This window comes from Hydractinia symbiolongicarpus, chromosome 3, assembly GCF_029227915.1.
Source record: "Hydractinia symbiolongicarpus strain clone_291-10 chromosome 3, HSymV2.1, whole genome shotgun sequence".
NCBI lineage: Eukaryota > Metazoa > Cnidaria > Hydrozoa > Anthoathecata > Hydractiniidae > Hydractinia > Hydractinia symbiolongicarpus.
In genome coordinates this window covers 17,309,999-17,333,407 of record NC_079877.1, presented here as the reverse complement: position 1 = coordinate 17,333,407, position 23,409 = coordinate 17,309,999, and the positions used below count along the sequence as shown (strand labels likewise).

At 35.7% G+C, this 23,409-nt stretch overlaps 2 protein-coding genes across 2 annotated transcripts in view; one reads left to right on the top strand and one right to left on the bottom strand.

Moving 5' to 3' along the window:
• Positions 1 to 5,928: 5,928 nt before the first annotated feature.
• Positions 5,929 to 9,476, bottom strand: LOC130636893 (uncharacterized). Its single transcript, XM_057446743.1, has 5 exons — positions 8,824 to 9,476; positions 6,895 to 8,641; positions 6,703 to 6,844; positions 6,310 to 6,547; positions 5,929 to 6,244 (listed from the first exon to the last, which is right to left on the bottom strand). Exons 1-5 carry the CDS (start codon positions 9,474 to 9,476, stop codon positions 5,929 to 5,931), a joined length of 3,096 nt encoding a protein of 1,031 aa, XP_057302726.1.
• Positions 9,477 to 13,706: 4,230 nt separating this feature from the next.
• LOC130636040 (transmembrane protein 145-like) overlaps positions 13,707 to 23,409 on the top strand; it is a 31,637-nt gene continuing 21,934 nt past the window's right edge. Inside the window, exon 1 of the mRNA XM_057445624.1 lies at positions 13,707 to 13,896. Within this exon, the coding sequence (XP_057301607.1) occupies positions 13,801 to 13,896 (96 nt within the window). The 5' untranslated portion in view covers positions 13,707 to 13,800. The remainder of the gene's footprint in view (positions 13,897 to 23,409) is intronic.

The following is a 23,409-nucleotide window of genomic DNA, read 5'->3' as shown; positions in this document are numbered from 1 at the left end:
AGCGAACGCAACGGGCGACCCCGTGGATTTTTCCACGGGTTAACGACTAGTCTCTTTAATAATAGCCGTATTTTGTCTGTCTGTCCGCGAAAACCGCGTCCCGTTACAGAAACACGAAATGCGATATATAAAGGACGGGCGACCCTGTGGATTTTTCCACGGGTTAACGGCTAGTCTCTGTAATTGCGCCCCACCGAAGGGGCGCACATTTAGTGGACCGCGGGTATATAGTGTTTGTGTTGTGTATGGCAAAAAAATTTTCCACTCTTTACTTCGCGGGGGACTTCTGCTCGGTCATCCAACCCGGATCTGATATAACACAACCAGTGTGTTTGGTACCACCAAGACAAAAAAAACACCCATCGAGCAAAACTTTTTTTGTCTTGGTGTCCTTGTTGTCTCTGAAGATTTGACTGCCATAAAAAATGTTTATCGAGATTCTTTTGTTATGTTAATTTGAGGCTTTGTAATATTGTCTCGTTTAATGTGCTTGAATGTCGCTGCACGTGAATTTATCTTCAAGAAAAGATTTTTTTTGTTTATCCACGTTGTTGCCAAACTTGTTAACAGTAAGTAAGTAGAAGGATTACTTATATCTTACATGAAATTAAACTCAGAACGGTTTATGGCGTTGATCCAAAGGCCGCAATTTATAAATGTATTACAATTTAAATTCAATCAAGAACAGAAGATTCCGTGTATGGCAATGACTATTTTCTTACATTTTGTTGGTCTCCCCTTCCCGAGGGTCTGGCTTGTTGTAATAGCTTTACTTATGTAGCTAGGGAGCTAAATACTTATTTTTAAATTCTTGCATTTTATTAGGTAATAGTCGTAAAACTACTCTTACTTGTACTACAGCTATCAAGCTAGAACTGCACAAAATAGTGCTTTCATTAGAGTCCCTTTTTTTCAAAAGTCGCAAGCAACAAAAAACTTTTATCCTGCCCTATGTAATTTTATCAACGAGGGTGCTGATATGCCACATACACCGTAAAAAGTATAGGCGTTTTGGGTGAGTAAAATAACTTCTAAAGGAACCTTTGTGAGGCTGCTATCATGTATTCTTGCGGTCAGAATGTTCTCCTTCTTTGCTATCCGATGGAGAACAAAGTGGACTTTTCACGGTCAAACCTTCAAAGTAGCAACCTTACTTAAACAGAATTTACAAGTAAAACGTCGTTAAAATGTCGCAAAATGGCAAAAATTAAGCAGTATCTAAAACATATTAAAGATTTGACTAAAAAAAAAGAATTCCTTGAAAAATCCAGTATTGTATTTATGAAGATTTCACCACAAAAACATTAATAACGGCATTTGTACCCCATTTCATAATGGCTGCTTAACCGGAATACTGGCCCGTGATTGGTTGACACGAATCCGACCGCAAGAATATATATAAAAAGATATTTGTTGAATCATGAAAAAATATTGTTGTTCATTGCACGGAACAGTCAAGTTGAACTGATAAATTAACCAATAACATAACATAGTTAGCCCTTGCAGTACAACTAGACGCTACCCACAGTATGTTACAGGTTTCTTTGTTTTCTTCACTTTTTCATGTTTTTTCTTGAAATTATAAATGTTGTTGATTTATCAAATCTGACAAATTTATTAATTGAGTGTCTACCCTTTTTTGTATCAACTTGTTGAATTCAATTCGAAAACAATGACCAATCAATTTCCTCGATAATAAACAATCAAATTTGTAAAATTCAATAAATCGATTTCGACAAAATAAGTCCTGTATTGTCCACAGGTTTGAAAATCTTGTATCGCCTGCTTAATATTATACTTGTTTAACAATGATATCAAAGCCAGCTTGACTAAATTTATATATATATTTTTATTTATATAGTATACCTTTTGTGTATCACATGGCATTGATTTGTATCTTTTTAATAAATTCTAACTTTAAATCAGATAAGTAGACAATAATTAAACAACCTAGTATTAATTCAGTTCTGGTAAAATTGTATTCTTCTTTCTCAATTTTAAATATACTTTCTTTTTCAGATCATTTGTTATCAAACCATGCACCATCAGCATTTTCGAAAAATCTTCAACGAGAGAAATTTTTAAGGATTTTATTGGTAACTTAACGGAGTAATAATTCATTGAAATTGAAATAGTTCAGAAGTTATTATATATATTCAAATCGTGAATTTCATACATAGCAATCCTGCATCCTGGAATTTTCGAGATGAGTTATAAAAAAATCCAGTTAAAGTTTTAACTATTGTTTTAGAATATATACTATATATATGTAAAAAAAAATTTATTTTTTATTTATCAAGTTGTATTTTACGTTAATTACAATAATAATTGAGAATTAGGATACTTATGATGTGTTTATATACCCCATTGTTCTCCGTTTTAAAGTCTACTTCAAATTTCAGAATCTTTCAGGCTAATGACGGAAATCTTCAAGTCGCAGGGCTTTTTATTTAAAAATTTTCCCCTGGGCAATAAGCTTATTCACAAGCCTCTATGCAATTCCGTACTGCATTTCTATCATATTCGTCATATTTGGCGGAAAATGTTTCAGCAGAATAGCTTTCAGACACAATTTGTTATTACAGCACAAGAATTTTTGGAGATTTGATAAGTCAAAAATGTATGCGTAAGTCTTTTGAACGAATTTTAACCAAAAATCAAAAGCAATGATTACGTGAAATTACACAACAAGAAGGCTAGAGGCGTTTAAAGTGTACATATATTTAATCAAGATCTAACTTTATAGATAGAGCCTTAGCCAAATGTGAAAATAACGAAATTAATAAGTTCTAACACTGCAGTTTTTATAGATTTCAAACGTCCACCATTTTCCATTTTAATTTTAAATCCCGTTCTAAATTTGAATGTTTGAAATCGTTATTAGTAATTCGGGGCGCATTAGTGGTAACTATGGCTAGTAATAGCCGTCGTCTGTCTGTCTCTGCGCAACATGGTGGAGCAAGTAGAGAGACCCGCCGAAAATCCCCGCGGCCCTGCAGCTTTATTTCGAATCCCGGGCAGACCCCGTTTTTTTACCGGCCTTGCTTTGCCGCTCACGCGTAATAAACCAATCACGAGGCTCCATTTTCACTAATGACCAATCCAAGTGCTTCGCGGCCTCAACATGCCGACGGGAGGAAACATGCTACCCCTACGAAGGCCTTTATAGTTTGGAACTGATGGTGTGAAGTTTGTAGGTGTCCTTTCAGTCCTCCTTATTTCTTCTGGGTACTTCTTATCCTATACGATTATTTAGTTTGTTTTCACATGTTAAGGTGAATATTTCATCACGTTTTCTAGCTACGTATAAATCTTAAACAAACCAATTTTAAGTTTTTGGCTAGCTACAAAACGCAGATTTTGAGGCAGCTAGCTATAGCTAGCTATCTTTATTTATTCCTATTCTTTTAAAGTTTTTATTCAGTTTGGTATATTGTTCTTTATTTTTGTGTTGAAGTTGAGTCTATCTAGCTACCTCCTTTTAGCTACCTCTGGCTAAAAAGTGAAAGTACCCAAATGCAGTTTGGCTGCAAGTGAAAGTAGTCAAATGGAGTTTTGCTGCAACACAATTCTTAACAATTCTTATGCTAAGCTCAATGCAGTTGGCAGCGACCACTTTTATTACTGTTTTAAAAACTTAAACAGAACCGGGCTGATTTCTTTTAACTCCGAAGGGATAAGGACTTTTGGAAAATAATAGTACCCCTATGCTCATGTATAACACGAAGATTTTGAAGGCTAGCTAGCTAGAGCCTTACTTATTACTAATCTGTATGGTCTAAGAGCTTTTTATCCTACCCAACATTTATTTTTATGTTGAGGCTGTAGCCATTTAGCTAGCTCCTATCTTTGGCTAAAGAGTGAGAGCATAAAGATAAAAATGCAGTTTGACTACAACAATATTCTTAAGCGATAATTCTTATGCTATATGCAGTTATTTTCCTGAAACTTTTTCTGCAAATTAAATGGCTGAGCAATTGTTTAAACCAAAGTTGCAATGAAGTTTTTTTGGAAAAGGGTACTTCTATACGCCTGTTGAACTCTGTTTAACTGTACTAAGCGGTTAGCCCAGTTTTAAGCACGTTTTTTGTAAAACCTGTACTAATTTTTAAACTTTCTCGAGTATCACGCCTGTACGGATAGACAACATTGTTTACCTGAACTAACTGCTCAGCCCTGTGTTAGTAATGGACTTTTTCTTGTGTTTTAGCTAATTTAAACAGAGTCTGCGAGAAAGTTTTTTTCAAAAGGGTATTAACCCTATACGTCTGTGCAGCACCGATTAACTGTACTAAGCGCTCAGCTCGGTGTCACGATTAATTTTTTAACTTTTACAAAAACTTGTTCCGCAAAATAAAATGATATTTGCCATAACACGGAAACACGAAATTTTCAAAATGCGCGTCAATATATTTCTGTCCACTTTGTTGAAATGGGTTAATTTAAAGGACGGGCGACCTCGTGGATTTTTCCACGGGGTAACGACTAGTCTATATTATAATACCCGTATACGTCTGTCTGTCTGTCACGCAAAATGGTAGCATAGCTGCGCAGTAGCGAGAAGCACGCAATGCGGTATAAAAAGGACGGGCGAACCCGTGGATTTTCCACGGGCTAACGACTAGTCTATATTATAATGCCCGTATACGTCTGTCTGTCTGTCTGTCTGTCACGCAAAATGGTAGCTTAGCTGCGACGGGCGAACCCGTGGATTTTCCACGGGATAACGATTAGTATGTAGAAATTCTATAGAAATTCAACCCAGAGCATATTACGAAAGCCACTCTGGAAGATTTTTGTGCTTAAGCGAAATACTTTTTGAAATTGCAACAACAAGCCTTTTGACGAAAATTAAGTACGTCCACCCGACTAGCTTTAGACTAGCTTAAATCCGCCACTGAATTCAGATTGACATATTGACCTTGTAAATGTTCTGATTTCAAGAAACAAGTTGTGACACGACACAAGTGTTGGATCCCGGGAAAAGAATTACGATCAGACTGAATATTAGGTTTCTTTCTCAAACATAAAGTTTCAACTATTACCTAGTTCACTACACACAAATATATCCAAAGTGAGGGAGGCTCTCCACCAGAGAGATCTGACATACTCCCCCCTTGAACAAAAGTGTTCAACAAGTACTACGTTAAGATACATAAAAACTAAAGAGTATATACAATGTGAGGTTTGCCCCAGAATACGTCATATAAGAATGCTATTGTCTGCTGCAATCCTTCTGGGGTGTTCCGTTGCAGTGTCATCGGCTATAATTGTCATATCGCTGTCCATAATTTTTATACTTTCTTGTTTCTCCTCGTAACTCACAGATTCAACGCTCTTTACATCTAAGGGATACAATTTTTCAATTGGTCGCTTCATATAGTTATGACTTTGGTATACGGCGTAAACACTTTAACTATAGCTGCACGGACGTTATTGTCCCTGCTCGTAATAAGTTACGTCACCTTTCCCATACGCCAATTGATGCGCTTCTTATCAGAATGAATAATGACTATTTCTCCAAGCTCAACAGAACGACTGTGACTTGGTCCTTGTGCGTGAAACTCTCTCAAATTGGTTATGTATTCGTTACTGAATCGATTCCAAAAATGCTCCTTTAAGGTCTTTATGTACATCATTCGTTTTGAAAGTTTTGCCTTGCTATCAAGTTCGTCCGCATCTCCAGACTGAACACAAGGCCTACATATGTTGCGACCATGCATTAAATGTGATGGAGTGAGCACCTCTTCGATGTCATCGTTATAGACGTATGTTAAAGGTCTACAATTAAGAAGGCTTTCAACTTCGCATAGCACCGTTTGAAGTTCTTCATAAGATATACTACTTCGAAACAAGGCCTTTGTTAATGACCTTTTAACAGATTGAACCAAACGTTCCCAAAATCCGCCCACCATGGGGCTGCTTCAACTATATATTTCCAAACGAAGAACTTAGGTTTAATTTCGATAACTCTTCATTTAACCTAAGTTCTTCGTTTTTAAAGCACGTTGCGTTGTCGGAAATCATTAACGTAGGTATGCCGCGTCTGGCTAGAAATCGTTTTAAAGTTCGTATAAACGACGAGGCTGACTGATCGGGTACTATATCCAGATGGACTGCCCGAGTAACAGCGCAGGTAAATAGTGCAACATGTACCGGAAACATTGCACTTTGATCTTCGTTAAATATAGGTTTGACCATGAGTGGTCCCAAGTAATCCACTCCTGTAGATTCAAATGGATAGCTTGCAGAAACACGAAAGGGGGTAAGTTGGCAGATTCTGTAGACTTGTAAGCCTTCCCAAACAACCTTTTACAGTAAACACATTTGTTTACAATAGCACGTACATATTTTCGACATTGCAGAATCCAATAATTTTCTCTAATGCGACAAAGCGTGTGTTCCACACCTGCATGAAAGGTTTGTTGATGGACTCTTCGTATAATTAACGTTGACAGGTACGAGTCACCAGGCAACAAGATGGGATATTTAGAGTCGTAAGGCAAGTTGGCATTTAGGAGTCGTCCTTTGCAGCGGATGATGTCATCTTTGTCAATAAAAAGCCCAAGAGTATTATTTAACTAACGCGCAAAAGTTTGTGCATTGAGCTGAATCGTTCGACGTCAAATATTCGTCGTAGGTTTACAGATGTGGAGTTGACCAGCTCCTCGATAGGTAGAGTTCTTGAATTTATTATGTTACCTGAAAAATAGGGCTGTTGACCTTGGGGTCGAACCCCAACGTCCCCAGTCCGTTGTCTAAGGCTGGGCCGTTGATCTTGAAGATGATCCTCAAGGTCCACGGTCCGTTTGCAAATAGCAGGACATTCATCAGATAAAACAGGCTTAGTAGAACAAACATTTTTACAGTGTGTAAGTTCTGGTGGGACAGTACAGAATGCGGGGTAGTAAATTTATTAGAAACACTGTTGGGCCGTTGATCCTTGACTGACTGCCCAGGATCAACGGTCCCGGAATTAACGCTTGTAATTTTTATTTTATTATTATTTGGTTCTTCCGGCCATTGTAGTTGATCTTCATATATAAAACTAGGTCCGACAGTCCATGTTTGAAACCAATTGTTTTTATTCGCCTTGTTCACACCACGAGATGGTAAATCAGCAGGATTCAACTTTCCAGGACAAAATCTCCACATAGCTGGAGGCGTTAAATCCCTAATTTTTGTCACTCTGTTCTTAACAAATTGCTTACTAGAATTATTATTTCTAACCCAACATAGGGCATCAATTGAGTCGCTCCAACAAAATTTCAAAGCTACTGGAACGGCGCTACCTAACGACTGACTAATGCACGAAATTAAGGAAGAAAGAAGTAAGCATGAGAGAAGCTCCAGTCTAGGGATAGACAGTTCATTGAGAGAGGATACTTTTGTTTTACTACACACAATGCGTCCAACAGAGCGTCCGCTTGATAACGTTCCAATAATGTAGACAACAGCAGCGTATGATCTTTTACTTGCATCACAAAACCCATGCAGGGTGATGTCTTTCAAATCACTTAAAGGATAGTTAGCGAAGTAATAACGTTGCAATCGATGTTTCGACGAGATTGAAAATAACTGTATTAACGAATTCCATTCGTCCTTTAATTCCTCACTAACCTCAGGGTCCCAATCGTTTACGGTTGTGCATAACTTCTGGAAGAATATCTTAAACGGTACAACGAGGGGCGAAACCAAACCCACTGAGTCGTAAATCGATGCGATGATTTTTAGGATGTTGCGTTTAGTTAGAAGGACGTCGGATTGAGCTAACTGTTTTTGTCTTGACAGGTCTATTTCCATTTCGTCATTGGCCGTATCCCATGTGATGCCCAAGATTTTTTCATCGGGAGGAGCTGGATCCTCGATTTCGAATTTGGAGATTTGCGCTTGGAGAGTTGGACTGTTAGAACGCCATTTTCGTAAGATTAAACCAGCTTCCTTAAGCCGTGCTTTTGCCTTTTGGTAAAATGTGAACACCTGATCGCTGGTATCTCCTCCGCCAATGCTGTCGTCGACATAAAGGTTTTCTAAGAAAGCTAGCACAAAGTCAGGGTCGGCACTTTGGTATTTCTCCAAGTGCTTTATAATTGATGCAGCTAAAAGGAACTGTGAAGCGTTCATTCCAAAGATTACACGAGTGTATCGGTATATCATGAGTTGAGGATTTTCTTTTGTTATATCGTCAAACCATAGGAAGCGTAAGAAGTCACGATCAGGTGTGTTGATCGCCACATTTAAAAATGCTTGTTTAATGTCGCTTGCTACCGCAACCTTGTAGGTCCCAAAACGGATAAGGATGTCCATACGTAGAGGAAGAAGAGAAGGACCCTTTTCCAAGCAATCGTTGAGTGACGGAGAATTTGAAGAAGCATCGTAAACAATGCGCACCTTGGTTGTGGACTTATCTTCCTTTAAGACGTAATGATGGGGCAAGTAATGGACTTTACCTGGCGGCGGTGGCGGCTCTGTCACCTGCTCGATGATACCGTCACGTTTTTGCTGTTTAATGATGTCGTCGTATTGTTGCAGAAGCTCGGGCTTAGCCTTAAGTCGGCGGAAGACTGATGTTAACCGATTTCGACTGTTTTGGAAATTGTCCGGTATCTGTTCATGATCTTGTTTCCATGGTAATGTCCGTCTAACCAAGGATAGTTTGAACAGTGGTAAGAGCGTTCTCGGTTTTTATAATTTGTCCTGTTACAAAGTTCCAATAATAATTTGCACCTATAAGAACGTCGATCTGTTTATTGTCAGAGAAGGGTTTGCGCTAAATCGACTCTTTGGTTAGATAGAGGTGAGCATATCATGTCCATAACATACGCTTCGATTACGGAATAATCTTTAGAATGGGCGTTTTTAATTTTAACCTTTACGCCAAACACTTTTACGTTTAAAATCTCGCTGCGGATGATTTTTAATTTTAATCGTTGTTTTGCGTTACTTGTGATGAATGATTTTTGCGAACAGTTTTTAAAGAGCACACAACTAGAAAAAACAACGGAATTTTCGTCAGTATTTAACAAGTGCGCATTTGCTGTTTGCAGGAGTGTACTGTTATGGCAACCAACGACGTTCACATTTGATGATTGATTTTGTTCATCATCCTGAGAATGCGGAACCTGTCCATCGTTGTTATTTTTGTTTCGCTCTCCTCCACCCTTAGCGTCACAGAGGGAGATATGATGTCTTCCCTTGCACTTAAAGCACGTGTTTTTAGAGTTGCAATTTCTAACGAGATGTCCGGATTTTAAACAATTAAAACATCTGTTTTTAGCACGAATGATTTGCTTCCTTGCTGTGACGTCTGTAACTACGGTACACCTGTTAGAATTATGGGAACCCTTACAATAAGAACAGGAGATAGAGTTGACTCGTCCATGCTGCTGTTTCCGAGGGTTTCTTTCAGCGTTATATTGCTGAGCAAAAAGAGTCGAAGAAGGGGATGTGGAAGCAAAACCTGTGTTAGGGTCCATCGCACAACAGCGCTCGCGCGCCATGAGTTCCTCTTAAAAGCAGTTCATTAAGTCGCCTATTTTCCATGTTCCCTGCGGCATTTTACGAGTAATATCAAGTTTAAAATCACCTGGTAGTTTATTCATTACAATAGAAATTAAGACTGAACCATACGCCTTGGATTCAACGTCAAGAGACTGAAGATTACGGGTATGCACTTCTATCAAATCAAAAATTGTGCGCAATTCTGTCGTATCACAACTTTTAGCAGGTGCGATATTGAGGAGCGCATCCATGTGAGCACTGATAATAGTTTGAGTATCGCCAAATCTTTTCTTTAGAATTTTTACAGCCACCTTGTAATTGTCAGTTGTAAGCGCCAATCCTTGAAGGCTCAAACTAGCGCTTCCTTCAAGCAGTCCTTTTAAGTAATTAAATCTCGAAATATCATCAAGCATTTCGTTTGAGTGTATGGCACTCTCAAATCCGTCCCAAAATGACTGGAAGCTTAAAGGGTCGCCGCTAAACCTTTGCAAGGTTAATTTAGGAAGCTTCGCGGACTTAGAGAAAGAAGTGGCAGAATGAAAACTACGCGCTTCGTCAGCCGAAATAGTAGACACACTATCCAAATGAGTTCGCTTCAACCAAGATTGAATATTAATTATACCTTTCGTTACACTTCTTTGAAATTCGTAACAGTCCAAACTAGCGTTTTCCATTTCATGTTCTTCATCAATATTCGATAAAATTTTCTCATCCAGATCCTTAAGAATGTTCATCTTTTCGTTAAGAATTTTCTCATTTGTCAAAAGTTCTTGTTCTAAGTTATGAAATGTTTCTGTCGTTATGTTTTGCTGCAAAATAGCATGTGTTTCAGAAAGACATTTTTTAGCGACTACTCTGTGCATAACACGTGATCTTTTCCATGTTTTAATTTGTTCTTCCATCTTTGTGAAGGTTGTGAAAAAAAATTTCTCCGGTAAAAAATGTCCAAGTAAGAAAAGAATAACTAAACACGTGTTTGTAAAATATAAATCAACAACAATAAACTTTGGTAAAATCTCCAATCAACAAGAATAATCTTCTGTTTAATTTTAATCACTAAGATTTCCTACATAATTATGAACTAGATTTTCTAAAAATTTCCCGGGTCTCGGCACCATTTGTTGGATCCCGGGAAAAGAATTACGATCAGACTGAATATTAAGTTTCTTTCTCAAACATAAAGTTTCAACTATTACCTAGTTCACTACACACAAATATATCCAAAGTGAGGGATAGGCTCTCCACCAGAGAGATCTGACAACAAGTTTTATCAACGCAAAAACGATTAGAAAGGGTAAAGCAAATAAAATCAAGGGATCAATCTAGCTTCCTAATATATTATTTTTTAAAACAGAGAGCCCTGCCGCCGAGGTTGAATGAAAGAAATTGAGTACATTGGTTTTTATCACCATATCACAAATTTGCCCCTCCGTCCAAGTTTTTATTGGCAAAATTATTGTGTTTCCTTTTTATAAGAAACATAAATACCAATAAATTCATTTTGATGGTGTCACACATCAAATTTAGTTAGAAGTACCGAATTAAATATACAGTCTAGTTTGTCATGTACGTCTAAATATTTTACTTTCAATTGAGGATTTTGTTTTATAAGAAATGCCTCTGAATGATATCATGCGTTTCAGGCCTGTATTAGATGGCGATTTCAAGAGGTTCACAGAGTTTGTGAACATGATTAAAGAGGGTTACCGTGATCTCGCGCGCATTGACATGGAACGCGAAATTTGATTGCGGAGAAAATGTCAGAACGTGTTGCATTAGTTGAGTGGGTTAGAGAAGTAAATAAGAAAAACAGCATTGTTAACGAGCATGACAATTTTCCACGATTGCTTGAGTTCCTTTTGGAGCAAAGATGCATTATTACTGTAGATTCCGCAAGCAATGTGGAACTGGTGGTTGTGGAAAATATCATCGAGAAATGGCACATTAATTTGATGCATATTGTGTTTTTCTTTTCATGGTTCAGCCGCGTCAACAGGAGATGGGTGCCTGTTTAATACAGGTTATGCCGGTGACATACAAAACCATTCCACACAATTATGTTTTATGGGATGTTAGCTACACAGTTTCCTTGATCACATTTTCCAAGGCTAGAGGGCTTGGGCTGAAGGGGCAGGGTAAACTTATCAATTATTAAGGTTGGAGGAAACAGGTATGCGGCATCATCTTATTTCTATGATTTACCTTTTAAGGACAAAGATGGTACAATCCCAACAGTCCTGTTTTATCAACCTCGTCCCCAGAGGTATTTTTCTCTTTCTGATAATCTCAGACGGAGCGTTTCATGTGTCAACGAATCTCAAAGAAAATGATCTTTCTGGTGTTGTTAAATTGGTTAAGGACAGTACTGAATGGGACATTCGGCGTCCAAAAGGAAATGTGGACGTCTTAGTTGAACTCGAGTATGTTGGATTTCATCCGGTGCGTGAGCAGTTTGAAAACCATCTGTTAATCCTACGAAATAAATTTGGTGCTTGTATTGGTGGTTCACACAACTTGCTTTCAAGAAAAAACACGCCAGCTTGTTTATAATGTGATCATACACCACCTACAATGTTCAACACTGGAGAGTTTCTTTGGGACGGAAAGCCTTTGCATTAATTGTACACCAAGGTGTGGTGGATGTAAGTGTGGTACAGGGAGCAACAATTAATATCTAGAAGAATAAACGTGAATTAAAACTTATTGAAGATGGTCTGGTCAATCAGGGAAATCATCGGGTTATCAAATATCCATAGATACGCAATCCGAATCTGCTGCCCAATAATTGAAAGGCTGCCGTAAAAATGCTTGAAAGTACAGAAAGATGGCTTCTGAAAATTCCTAAAGATGCCAAGGTATACACCAACCAGACTATTGATATGGTGGGAAGGGTTATCGCCAGAACGTTTTTCGAAGAAGAAGTTGCGAAGCTATGATGGTCCATTCTTTCATATAAGCCATCGTGAAATGCTCAAACTACATCTTCATTGACTCTTTAGAATAGTATTTCATTTGTCTGCATGATTTCAAGAACATATATTAAATGTTTATTAGGCTAAAAGACTGGATTTGCTTGGTGTTGATTTAGAGAAAACCATGGCGCTATTACTGGAAACATAAAAAAATGTATAATTCTGTTTAATTATCTCACATAAATCGACACGCCATTGATTCTTTTGCTTTAGCGCGATTAGAATCCAGCCGATTGCACTATTACTGTTAAACTTCTAATTTAACATGTGGGTAAAAATAATTCACGCGTAGAAAATTGGGAGAAAATAAATTTGTTGCCCCACCCCTTGAAAATTCGGTTTAACTCGAACTATAATCTTATTTTAGATTAAATTCGACTTAACAGGAACTTAGTTTAACTCATATTCAAGCGATGTCTAAAGACTGACAATCTGAATGGATCCATCGTTAGTTATGTTCAATGACGCTTAGACGATGCATATGGATCTTGTGGATATCGGAAAGAATAGAAAATCCTCTCACCCACGCTGCGCTATCGCCGTTTAGGTATAAAAAAAGAGACAACGAAACAGACCCTGGGATAGAGGTTGTTTAATGCAAGTACATGTAGTACAAAATTTAACGAAGTGATAGAATGAAAAAACACGGCCATGTCTGCAAGCATCTATGTTCTAGGTAAAGGCATTTGATTATACTGCAAAAGCTACAAACTTATATTTTTGTTTTATGTTTTATTTATGTTTATATTTTGTCTCTTTGGGGATAAAAAGGTGAGAGCAATCAAATAAATAAATAATAACAATGAAAAATGTGTAGAATAATAATAATAACTGGATCACAGTGTCACAAGTTAAGAAACTAAAAAGAAATATTGCGTAATACGTGCAAATTATGCATGTGGACACGAAATAAAAATAAGTTTCCTAATTAATATATTTATAATACGCATGCGCGCATGTTACAGTTATCACATTAATGAGTAATCGCTGCCGTAAAATTAATTTTATTTTGTCGGTCACTAACTCAAACAATAATTGTTAAGCGGGGGGACAAAAGAAAAATTTTAGTGAGTCAACGATAGCTTAGAATTCTTTTTAAAATAAATTCAAATACTAAACGCGTTGAATTTTTCTTTAATATAAAACAAAGGTAGCTTAAGCTAACAGTTAAAAAAACTACATTTGGTTTGCATAAAATTATCTTGTCCAACCCCCGGGCACATATATACAAGTCATCATATTGTTCTCGGAATCGAAAGGAACCGAATAAACATGGCAGCTTAACAACACAACATAGTAAAATGTTAGCAATCAAATATTGTGGATAATGAACTACTGTTTTGCTATTATAGTTGTATTTACTTGGTCGATAAAGCATTCTTCCTCTCTTATAACAGAAGGATCACTTAAAACTTCAAAGGAGGTAAGTGTGGAAAAAGTCAAATAATTATTTTTTTCTAAAAATTCCTAGCTAGAAAATTGGGAAGTTATTCCATTTTAAGCTAGTGGCAAGGACTGTTGACTTTTGTGTGTGGGTAGGTTTTCAAGTTTAATGTTTTTTTCATGGCAATTTGACTTTAAAGAACTGTTATAGAAAAAGTGAAAACTTTTTTTTTTGGTTGCAAATTTCATTGACATTCTAATAATTTGAGTTATTGTTGGAAGACCACTTTATCATAGTCCTGTTTCTGGGCATGCATGTGCGTGGTGCACATGCATGCCCCGAAACAGGACTATGAATGAATTTAAGTAACATAGATACTGCTAAATGTGTCATACCAGGTATTTTTAATAAAAACAATATTATGATATAGTCCATTATTGACATTTTTAAAAGACCACTGTCAAGGTAACATCTATTGTGAACGATTTTGTGTTTTGCTGTTGTCATAAATGGAGCTTTCTGCATATATTGACATTTCTGACATGGGTAGGTGGGTTTGAGAAAGAAATGCTAAATTGACATTTTTTGTGGCAACTTCAGTGCGGATGCTGCCTTGAAACAAAGACTCATGAAGTGCAATTGCAGTACTGCATCACACACCAACCCATTTGCTGCACAAGCTCCACAAGGCCACTTTCCAAATACAAGATCACACTCAGGGGCGGATCTAGCAAATTTTCTTAGTAGATCAAATTTTAAAATACAGTTGGGGTCTTTCGCTAAAACGGGCTTTGGGGACCCTGAAATAGGCTTAAACGGGAACAAAAAACAACCTGGTATGCAGACGTTTTAGGTGTTTTAGACATTGATAACAGAAACGAAACATTCTCATAAACATCGTAGCTCTGCATAAACACTTCAAATACAAAACAGAAAGCCCTGCTGCTTGAAGATTTCCGTCATTAGCCTGGAAGATTCTAAAATTTGAAGTAGACCTTGAAAACGAAGAATAATGGGGTAAACAAATCACTAGTATTCTCAATTATTATTGTAACTAACTTGCAATGTTTAAATACAATTTAATAAATAAAAAATAAAAAATAATAATTTTTACATATATATAGTATTCTAAAATAATAGTAAAATCTGGAAAATTCTGGAAATTTCAGATACAAATCTTGTTATGTATGAACATGACGATTCGAATATAATAACTTTTAAACAAGTTCAATTTTATTGAATTATTATTCAATTAATTCAGCAATAAATACATATTAGCATTTGAATATTTCAGTTTATAGGCTTTCAAAATTTACTCTCTTGTTAACGATTTTTTGAAAATGATGATGGTGCATAGTGTGATAACAGTTGATCTAAAAAAGAAAGTACGTTTTAAAAATGAGAAACATGAATACAATTTTACCATCAACTGAATTAACACCAGGTTGTTTAATTATTATCTCTCTTTGCCTCTTTGATTTGAAGAGGGAATTTCTTAAAAAGATACAAATCAATGCCATGTGATGCACAAGTTCATCATCATTCATTATCATTCTCGGCTTAACGTTCGTTTTCCATGCTAGCATGGGTTGGACGGGGTATATTAAAGACCCTCTTCCAATCTGATCTAGACTGTGTTAGATCTAAACTCAACTTCCTCTGTATCAAGTCTGTCCTTATAACCTCCTGCCAAGTCTCGGTCTGCCTCTGGGCTTTGCCCCAGGAACTATCAAGTCTCTACACTTTCTGACCCAATTATCCTCCTCCATTCTTTCCAAGTGCCCCAGCCAATTCAATCTTCTTATCTAGATAACATCTTTAATTCTACGGATACTTAGCCTGCTTCTTAGCTCATCTGAACTCTTTCTGTCTCAGACTGGCGTTACACATCTACCTAACCATTCTCATATCATTCCTTTCTAAACGGTCAAGATCTTCCTGCTTCACTGCCCATGTCTCACTACCGTACAACATAACACTTCTTACACATGCCTCATACAACCTACCTTTTACCTCAATTGACAAGACTCTACTAGTCAACAAAGGAAGTAACTCTCTGAACTTTTTCCAAGCAGAACCTATCCTGCAAGTAACACTTCTTCCAACATCCCCTTCACTGCCCAACATATCACCTATAAGTAACAGAAGTTCTCAACTATCTCTAACAAGCCACTGTTGTACATCATTAAAGTTATATTATATATATATATAAATGTATGTATATAAATTTAACCAAGCTTTTTTTATATATTTATTAAACAAGTAACATACTAAGCAGGCAATACACAACTGTAAAACCTGTTGACAATATATACAGGATGTATTTTGTTGAAATCGATTACTATCGAATTCAACAAATTTTATGGTTTATTATCGAAATTCTCGAATTTGAATTTCTTTTTGGAGAGTCTGATTAGTTGCAGTTATTCATTTTGAAGAAAAGAATTAGTCATTGTTTTGTTTGAGAAATCCAAAAAGTTGAAATTTCAAATTGTCAAATTGAAACAATAAAAGGTAAACACAGAATTAATAAATGTGTCAGATTTTTTAAATCAATGTTTAATTACCCTGCATTGGCTAATTACATATTCTGTTACAGGCCAGGGTGACCACTTCTCCTTAAATTCCTTAAATAACCTTAGAAAAAATTCCTTAAAAGTACTTAAATATACCGTAATGCTTCGAAAAAAAGCCCCCTTAAATAAACGCCCCTCCTCGAATAGACGCCCCTCCCTCATAAGGGGAGTTTATGTGAGGTGATAGTAAAAGTATACTTACTTACTTTTTTCCTAAATCTTAGGTTTAAGGTTGGAAATTTAGCTTTTCGCTTTGAAGTTCATTCTCTAAAACATGTGAATATCTTTTATTTTCTGTTGTGAAGATATATATTATAGGTATCCTTAAAAATTGCAAAACGACAAAACAAAAAAAAAATTAATAAAAGCCCCCTCTTTAAAACGCCCCCCTCAAATAGAAGCCCCCCCCCCCCCCCCCCAAAATGTCAAAAAATTTAATAAACGCCCCGGGCGTTTATTTGAAGCATTACAGTACTTAAAAAAATTGAAATTTTAGCTATTCTCCTTAAATGTGTTCATGGATTGTTCACCAACAGTAAAATAAGACATATTTCTCTGTTACCTGAAATCCTATATTTTCTTTCTTTCAGGGCATACATAATAAATATGTATAATTTTTTTATCATAGAACATAGTATGTAACATTAAAGACAGAGAACTAAAATTGGTTTTCTCCTTAATTATCCTTATTTTTTTTATTTTTTTAATCTTGTTCACAGAAAAATATCCTTAAAAAATGTCAATTTGTCTCCTTAATATCCTTACTTTCGTTCTCATTTTATTAGTTGTCACCCTGCAGGCTAATTATCAGTTCACCCTGACTGTTTGGTGCAAGCAACAATAAACTTTTGTCACGCTTTGACAACTTTTCTGCAGAAAATATAAAAAAATCCTGTGACAAATATCTTTTTATCTGATAGAAGTAGCATCACAAAGTGTTGTTTAGAAAGTTATTTTAGCCCCCTTTTTCCTAAAAGAACAGAAGATTGGGTGTCCAGCCCCTCATCGAAAAACTACGTAAAGCAGGACAAAGGTTTTTTGTTGCTGACAAGTTAAGAAAAAAAGACACTCTCAGAGCACTATTATGTGTAGCTAGCTAGCTAGCTTGATAACTAGTAAAAAGTCAGCACCAATTAAAGAGATCCAAATCATCACCAAAAATTGAGGTAGCTAGCTAGCTAGCCAGCACGCTTTTCCCACTTATATTAAATTAATTCTTACCTGATAAAATGCATGAATTTAAAAGATTAATATTTAGCTCCCTAGCTAGCTACATTATTAAAGCTACTAAGATATGGTGGTCATAGTAACAAAAACACATAGCTAGCTATTATAAAAACAACAAAAGATAAACATAAACAACTCAATTTGACGTAATTGCACAACTATCCTTCTCTGATTTTACATAGGAAGGAAGGTATACTCTCCATAGCAATTTCTTTGCATAAAACCATAAGTAAGTTGTTTTGCAACACTCAGGTAGATGGCAAAACAGAATTGCATTTAACCTTCTTAATTAATTCAGCATATATTTCAGGTAGCTCCTCAAAGTTTTCGTTTTTGAAAACTAACTTTACACGCTCTCTCAAGCTCTTGCAAGCCATGCTTAGAACGGAACGAATCTTCCGTATGCCCTACTGATATCTATACCAAAACACCTACAAGCCTTATAAATACATAGAAACTATTTTGATAGGTTTGTTCAAGACTGTCTGACTAAAAATAGGTTAGGCCTACATACGTTGATCCTTAGTCAACAATAAAAGCCTTACCGGCCAAGACTGGCTGACACAGGTCAGGTCAACATAGGTTGATCCAATTCGCGTTATGAGATAGATAGTCAGTAACGAAAAGTAGTGAAAACAAGGTGGAATTTCGATCTTCGGATTCCGGGTAAATTTGACAGAATTCCATTTCGATCCTCTGCATTTTTTTACTAGGTCGCGTGACAGGGTTGACCTAGTCTAAATCCGCGCCTGACACTTGCCTTCAATGCTACTAATCATGATTTTAGACTTTTTAATCTTTCTATGGGTTAAAAAAATTAAAATTCTATAATTTTTTATTGTTAATAAACAATAAACTATTTTTAACCTATCTGTGTAAAAATTGTTACTCCCACAATATATATAATGATATTTCCAAATTTCAGTGGCCCCAAGTTGAAAGAATTGTCATTGCTGTCTAAAAGCAAAGCAATTTTTCTGGGCATGCCACTAAAAATATTATTATAAACATTATTATCATCATCATTATTATTATTATTATCATCATCATTATTATTATTATTTTGGTGGAATATATCGGACTTTGGTGGAATATATCGGACATATGGTGGAATATGTTGGACTGGTGGAATAATTCTGATATTAGGCACATGTATTTCAATTATTAGCTTTTTGGTGGAATATTTCGGACTTTTTAAGTTTGGTTGAATAATTTATTTTGTAGATGATCGTTTATGTTTACCACAAAAAAACGCAAAAATTATTATTCAATAACTAATAAATTCTAATTATTTTACGTTATTGCAGCAAAATCACCTTTTATTTTTCTTCTAACACAATTATCACACCTATCATTTACGGCAACTTTGAGCATATATTCATAAATTTGAGGAGAAGTGGTTTTTATAATTGCATGTATGCACTTATACCATCTATATATTCTTATGTTTATGGTCTTTTCTGTTAAAGCAAGTTTTGGTTTTCATTGATTGTAAATTTAGTTTTTGATCCGTAAAAAATCGACAAATATTTGCACGGCGTTTCGAATATTTATGCCATTATTGCGTGCATGGTTTAATAACTATTTTTAGTAATTTGCGACAATTACAGTTATATGAGACGATCACAATTTTTTAATCACCCAATTATTGTTGTTTTTTTGTGTACTTTAATGATAAACATTTTTCTTGTGTTTACATTTTCCAGATTTTAATCTAAATGGCTCCACAACACCGTTAGGTCTTCTCCTTTTTTTTGTTCACACATTGCTAGGAATAAAAGGTGTTCTTTAAAACACAGTCCAAATTTAGAGTTTAAGCGACCGAAAAAATTAGCAGTTTAATAATTCTCAGCGATGAAAAGACCTTGTGTTAAGTCTGCTTCTCCTTGTTTTCCCAGTTTCCGGATTTGTCGCGAAACACTTTTTAATTCAGAAAGCAAACCAATTAAACTACGATAAAACTAAAATACATCAAGCAAGAATCTGAATATGTAAGCAATATTCTGCCATTTTGATTATAAAGTTTTCAACTATGACATCACAGGTATACAGAGTGCTGTCCAAATGCATGCCAATTTACGGCAATTATCGATTATGCTTAGCATATCGTGAGAAAAGTACCTCCCCGTGTAAAACGTAACAGCGTAGACAGTGTATTAGTAATTGATAAGGATGAAAAAATCTTTCGCGAAACTAAAAGATTTTAGAATTTTTGCGAGAATTAATTTTCACCAAAAATTTTTGCGAATAGGATACATAAACATGTTCCCGCAAAATTACTTAAATGCTTTTTTAATAAATCTGAGCCGGCTTAGGCTTTAAAAAGGTTTGGATTACTTTTTGTGAGTCCAGTGAATTGTTACTTTTAATCTTTTCTAATTTTTTTTCTCTCTAAATTTCCAATTCTAATTTTACATTCCTTGGTACCTACAAGGCTAGAAAACTAGAACACCTAGTTAACTATGTAAAATGTCAAAACTCTGCAAAATATTCTCGCCGTGTCTGTATAATCAAGTATTGTGAATTCATGTTATTATTCTTCAAGGTGGCAACTAATAAATATCTGCTATGTTATGGTATTTAAAAGACCACCAGTTGAGTTGATAACTATTCGCAAAATTTGTAGATTCCAACATCTTTTTCATTTTTCTTTTGGTCATAATAAATGAACAGCAAATTTGAGTAGATATATATATTCGATTAAAAATAAGGATTCGATTAAAAATAAGGAACAAAGGACATTTAACATATTTTTAGATAGAAACAATCTTTCTTTACAAAATGTACTTTAGTGTTGCCATAAATGACTAATAATTATGAATAACCGCCCATGTACATTCATAATTAGATAAAGCTATAATTAAGTTTAAAGCGAAAAAACGTAACTAGTAGTCCCTTATATGTAAACATTTAATCGTTTTTTTAATAAACACCCATTATGTTTGGCCATTAATAGATAATATTGAAGAAAGGAAAATATTATTTCGACTTCTTTCACCGTATTTCTATTAGTTTATTGATTTTTTTGTTTCTTTACTTCAGCAGCCCAACAGCGACGTCATCCTATAGTGAAAATAAATGAATAAATGAATTAATACCTAAATTACGCTTGAATATAAGAGAAAGAAAAATAATATTCCAAATTATGCTCACGAGCATAACACAAATTACCATAAGCTAAACCAAACTTATTATAGATGATGCTATGTACTTTCTCAAAACAGTACAATTTCATGAATTAATAAAATGCCCTTAACAGGTAAACCATTGATATCATCAAACAATTTGGCAATAAAATATCACCTAAAGCATTGTAATCACATATCAATAAAAAAGTTCAACGTTTTGGCTCATGGGAAAAACCGTTTCACACTTGAGATTAAGGACAGCTTATTCATCTTACGAGATAGTCCTGAGTTGAATAATAACATCACCTCAGCAATAGAATATCTATTATATCATTTGATTTTTATATCCCCTTAGTTAACTGTAACTTTAGAAACCATTGTATATATAAGCTGAACATTATAAAAAATTTGTGATACTAGAAAATGGGTGTATAACACTCGAAACGTTGTAAATTGATATTGATTATTTTTTTATTTTTTTTAAATACCCTTTATTAAAGTGTAGCGTAAATATCTAGAGCGTTAAAAAAGTTCTTGGTAATTTAAGACCTATAATTAAAGTTTAAAATATATATTTTCTAGCAGCCGCAACACAAAACTTACACGTACGTACACTTCATTGTCTTTCTACTAGATTAACGCAACAAAATTTAGTAGCGTCCTGATATGGCTGTCCTGATAAGGTTGAAGGGCAGCTTATGTTGTAAACGTATTGAAGAAAACTGATTGCAAATGAACCCCTTATCAAAAGAAAAATAAACATGTCTTATTTAAATATAATTGTCAAATTAAAAAATTATAAACAAATTAAGATATCTGGGAGTAAAACATTCTCAAACAACCTATTAATTTTCTTCAACTAAGCCCATAGGTTTCCCCATAGCCATACCTATGAAAAAATAATAATCATCGTCCTGCCAACCAGAGATAGATATAGGGCGCCTTTAGCGCATATCTGTGAACATCATGAACATCGACTTATCTCCCGTCTCAGACCTGTCCTTTCACACTCTATTGGCGCAATCTGTGGCACTCGATGAACATCATGAACATCGAGTCATCTCCCACCTCAGACCTGCTCATTTGACACTCTATTGACGCAATCTACAGTAAATATATAACGGTGAAACCCCGCTTCAGATTATCTGCGCAGATCTCCTCAGCCACCCCCTAAAAAGGGAAATCATGCATACCGTTAGGATTGTCATGCTCAAGTTGAGTAGTAGCCTATGCTGGTTGAGAGTTTGCGTACTTATAAATGAATGCGCTAGAATTGCCCAGATGATTAAAAAATCCAATGCAAAAATCTAAAGTAAAGATGAACATGAGAACAGTTAGAGAATTACGTGATATCGCAAAAAGTCGTGGTATGACACCATAGACTACTCAAGGCTGATCTTGTCTCTTTAATGGATACATTTAAGATCAAAAGATGTTGAAGAATCGATCAGTGGTTAAAAGTAAGATGCGAGGATGGTATGAGTGGTTAATCAAAGCTGCGCCAAAACCTATAAAAGAGTGTGTAAAAGACGCTTACAAGGGCTTCAGTAGCAGAATTATGGGCTTGTACAACAAAGTAGCATCGTAGCAAAGCTTACCCTTCAAGATGACGTCGAAGAAGAGGCAGAGAAAGATTATCTCAATGGTATACATAATCTATTTAAAACGCCTGAGGACGATGAGCCTGATCTCACAGCTCAAGAGCATAAACATGCATTACACAAAACATTCCGAAGCTTTCATATCCCAGGCATTAACAAAGCTGGCGTTGATGGATATATTTCTATGGCGAGACCCGTCGTGAAGATACTGATTGAGGAATAAGTGAAAAACATTGGGTCTGCTAAGGTACAACTGTCCATGTGGATAATGTAGAAAAAGATTCATACATCAGAACGGAGAAATCCTTTAACAGCAATGTCACCTCTGTTTTTCGGGGTAGTGATGTTGATGATGTGTTGGATACCATGTTCGCACAGATCAAGAAACATTTACCGCATCCAGCCCTACCACAGAGGGGGTTTGCCATCGATCGAATCCTGCATCTAGATGTAGACTTCCGTAAGCTGCTGCTTATGAGAGGTTCTTCGTACATAAAACTGCCTACCTAGATTTCCTTTAAAAAGGCTATCATCAACCCCAAAAATGAAGATGAAGATAGCTTCAAATGGAGCGGCATAGCATCTTTGCACCATGAAGAGATCGTGAAAAACATGCAAAGGATATCCAAACTACGAGAGATCTAAAATCAGTACAACTGGCAGGATCTAGATTTTCCTACAAGTATCAAAAGTATATCCAAGTTTGAAAAGAACAATCCAGACATTGCTGTAAACGTGCTTTACGTGACGAAAAAGAACATTAGTACCCTGCGACGATCCGACTATAACATCACAAGTAGTAAACAGGTGAACCTACTGCTCATCAAAGACGGTAAGAAGACGTACCACACCTCTGCATTAAAAACATATTAAGATTTGTTGAGTCGGTTGAATCGTAAAAAAACATCATCAATATCATTTCTGTCTGAACTGTCTAGTAGCATTCAACACAGTAGAATTGAGAGATAAGCACTACAAATACTGCATAGATCACGAAGCAGCCAAGATTACGATGCCAAA

Bases quoted from the DNA above. Each gene is read 5' to 3' on its own strand.
- LOC130636893 (XM_057446743.1), bottom strand. From the start codon at position 9,476: ATGGACCCTAACACAGGTTTTGCTTCCACATCCCCTTCTTCGACTCTT. The intron at 8,642-8,823 runs GTATGTTATGGA...ATCCTTGGTTAG, and splicing joins GATTATTCCGTAATCGAAGC to ACGGACATTACCATGGAAAC. The intron at 6,845-6,894 runs GTACTGTCCCAC...TGTTCTACTAAG, and splicing joins AATTTACTACCCCGCATTCT to CCTGTTTTATCTGATGAATG.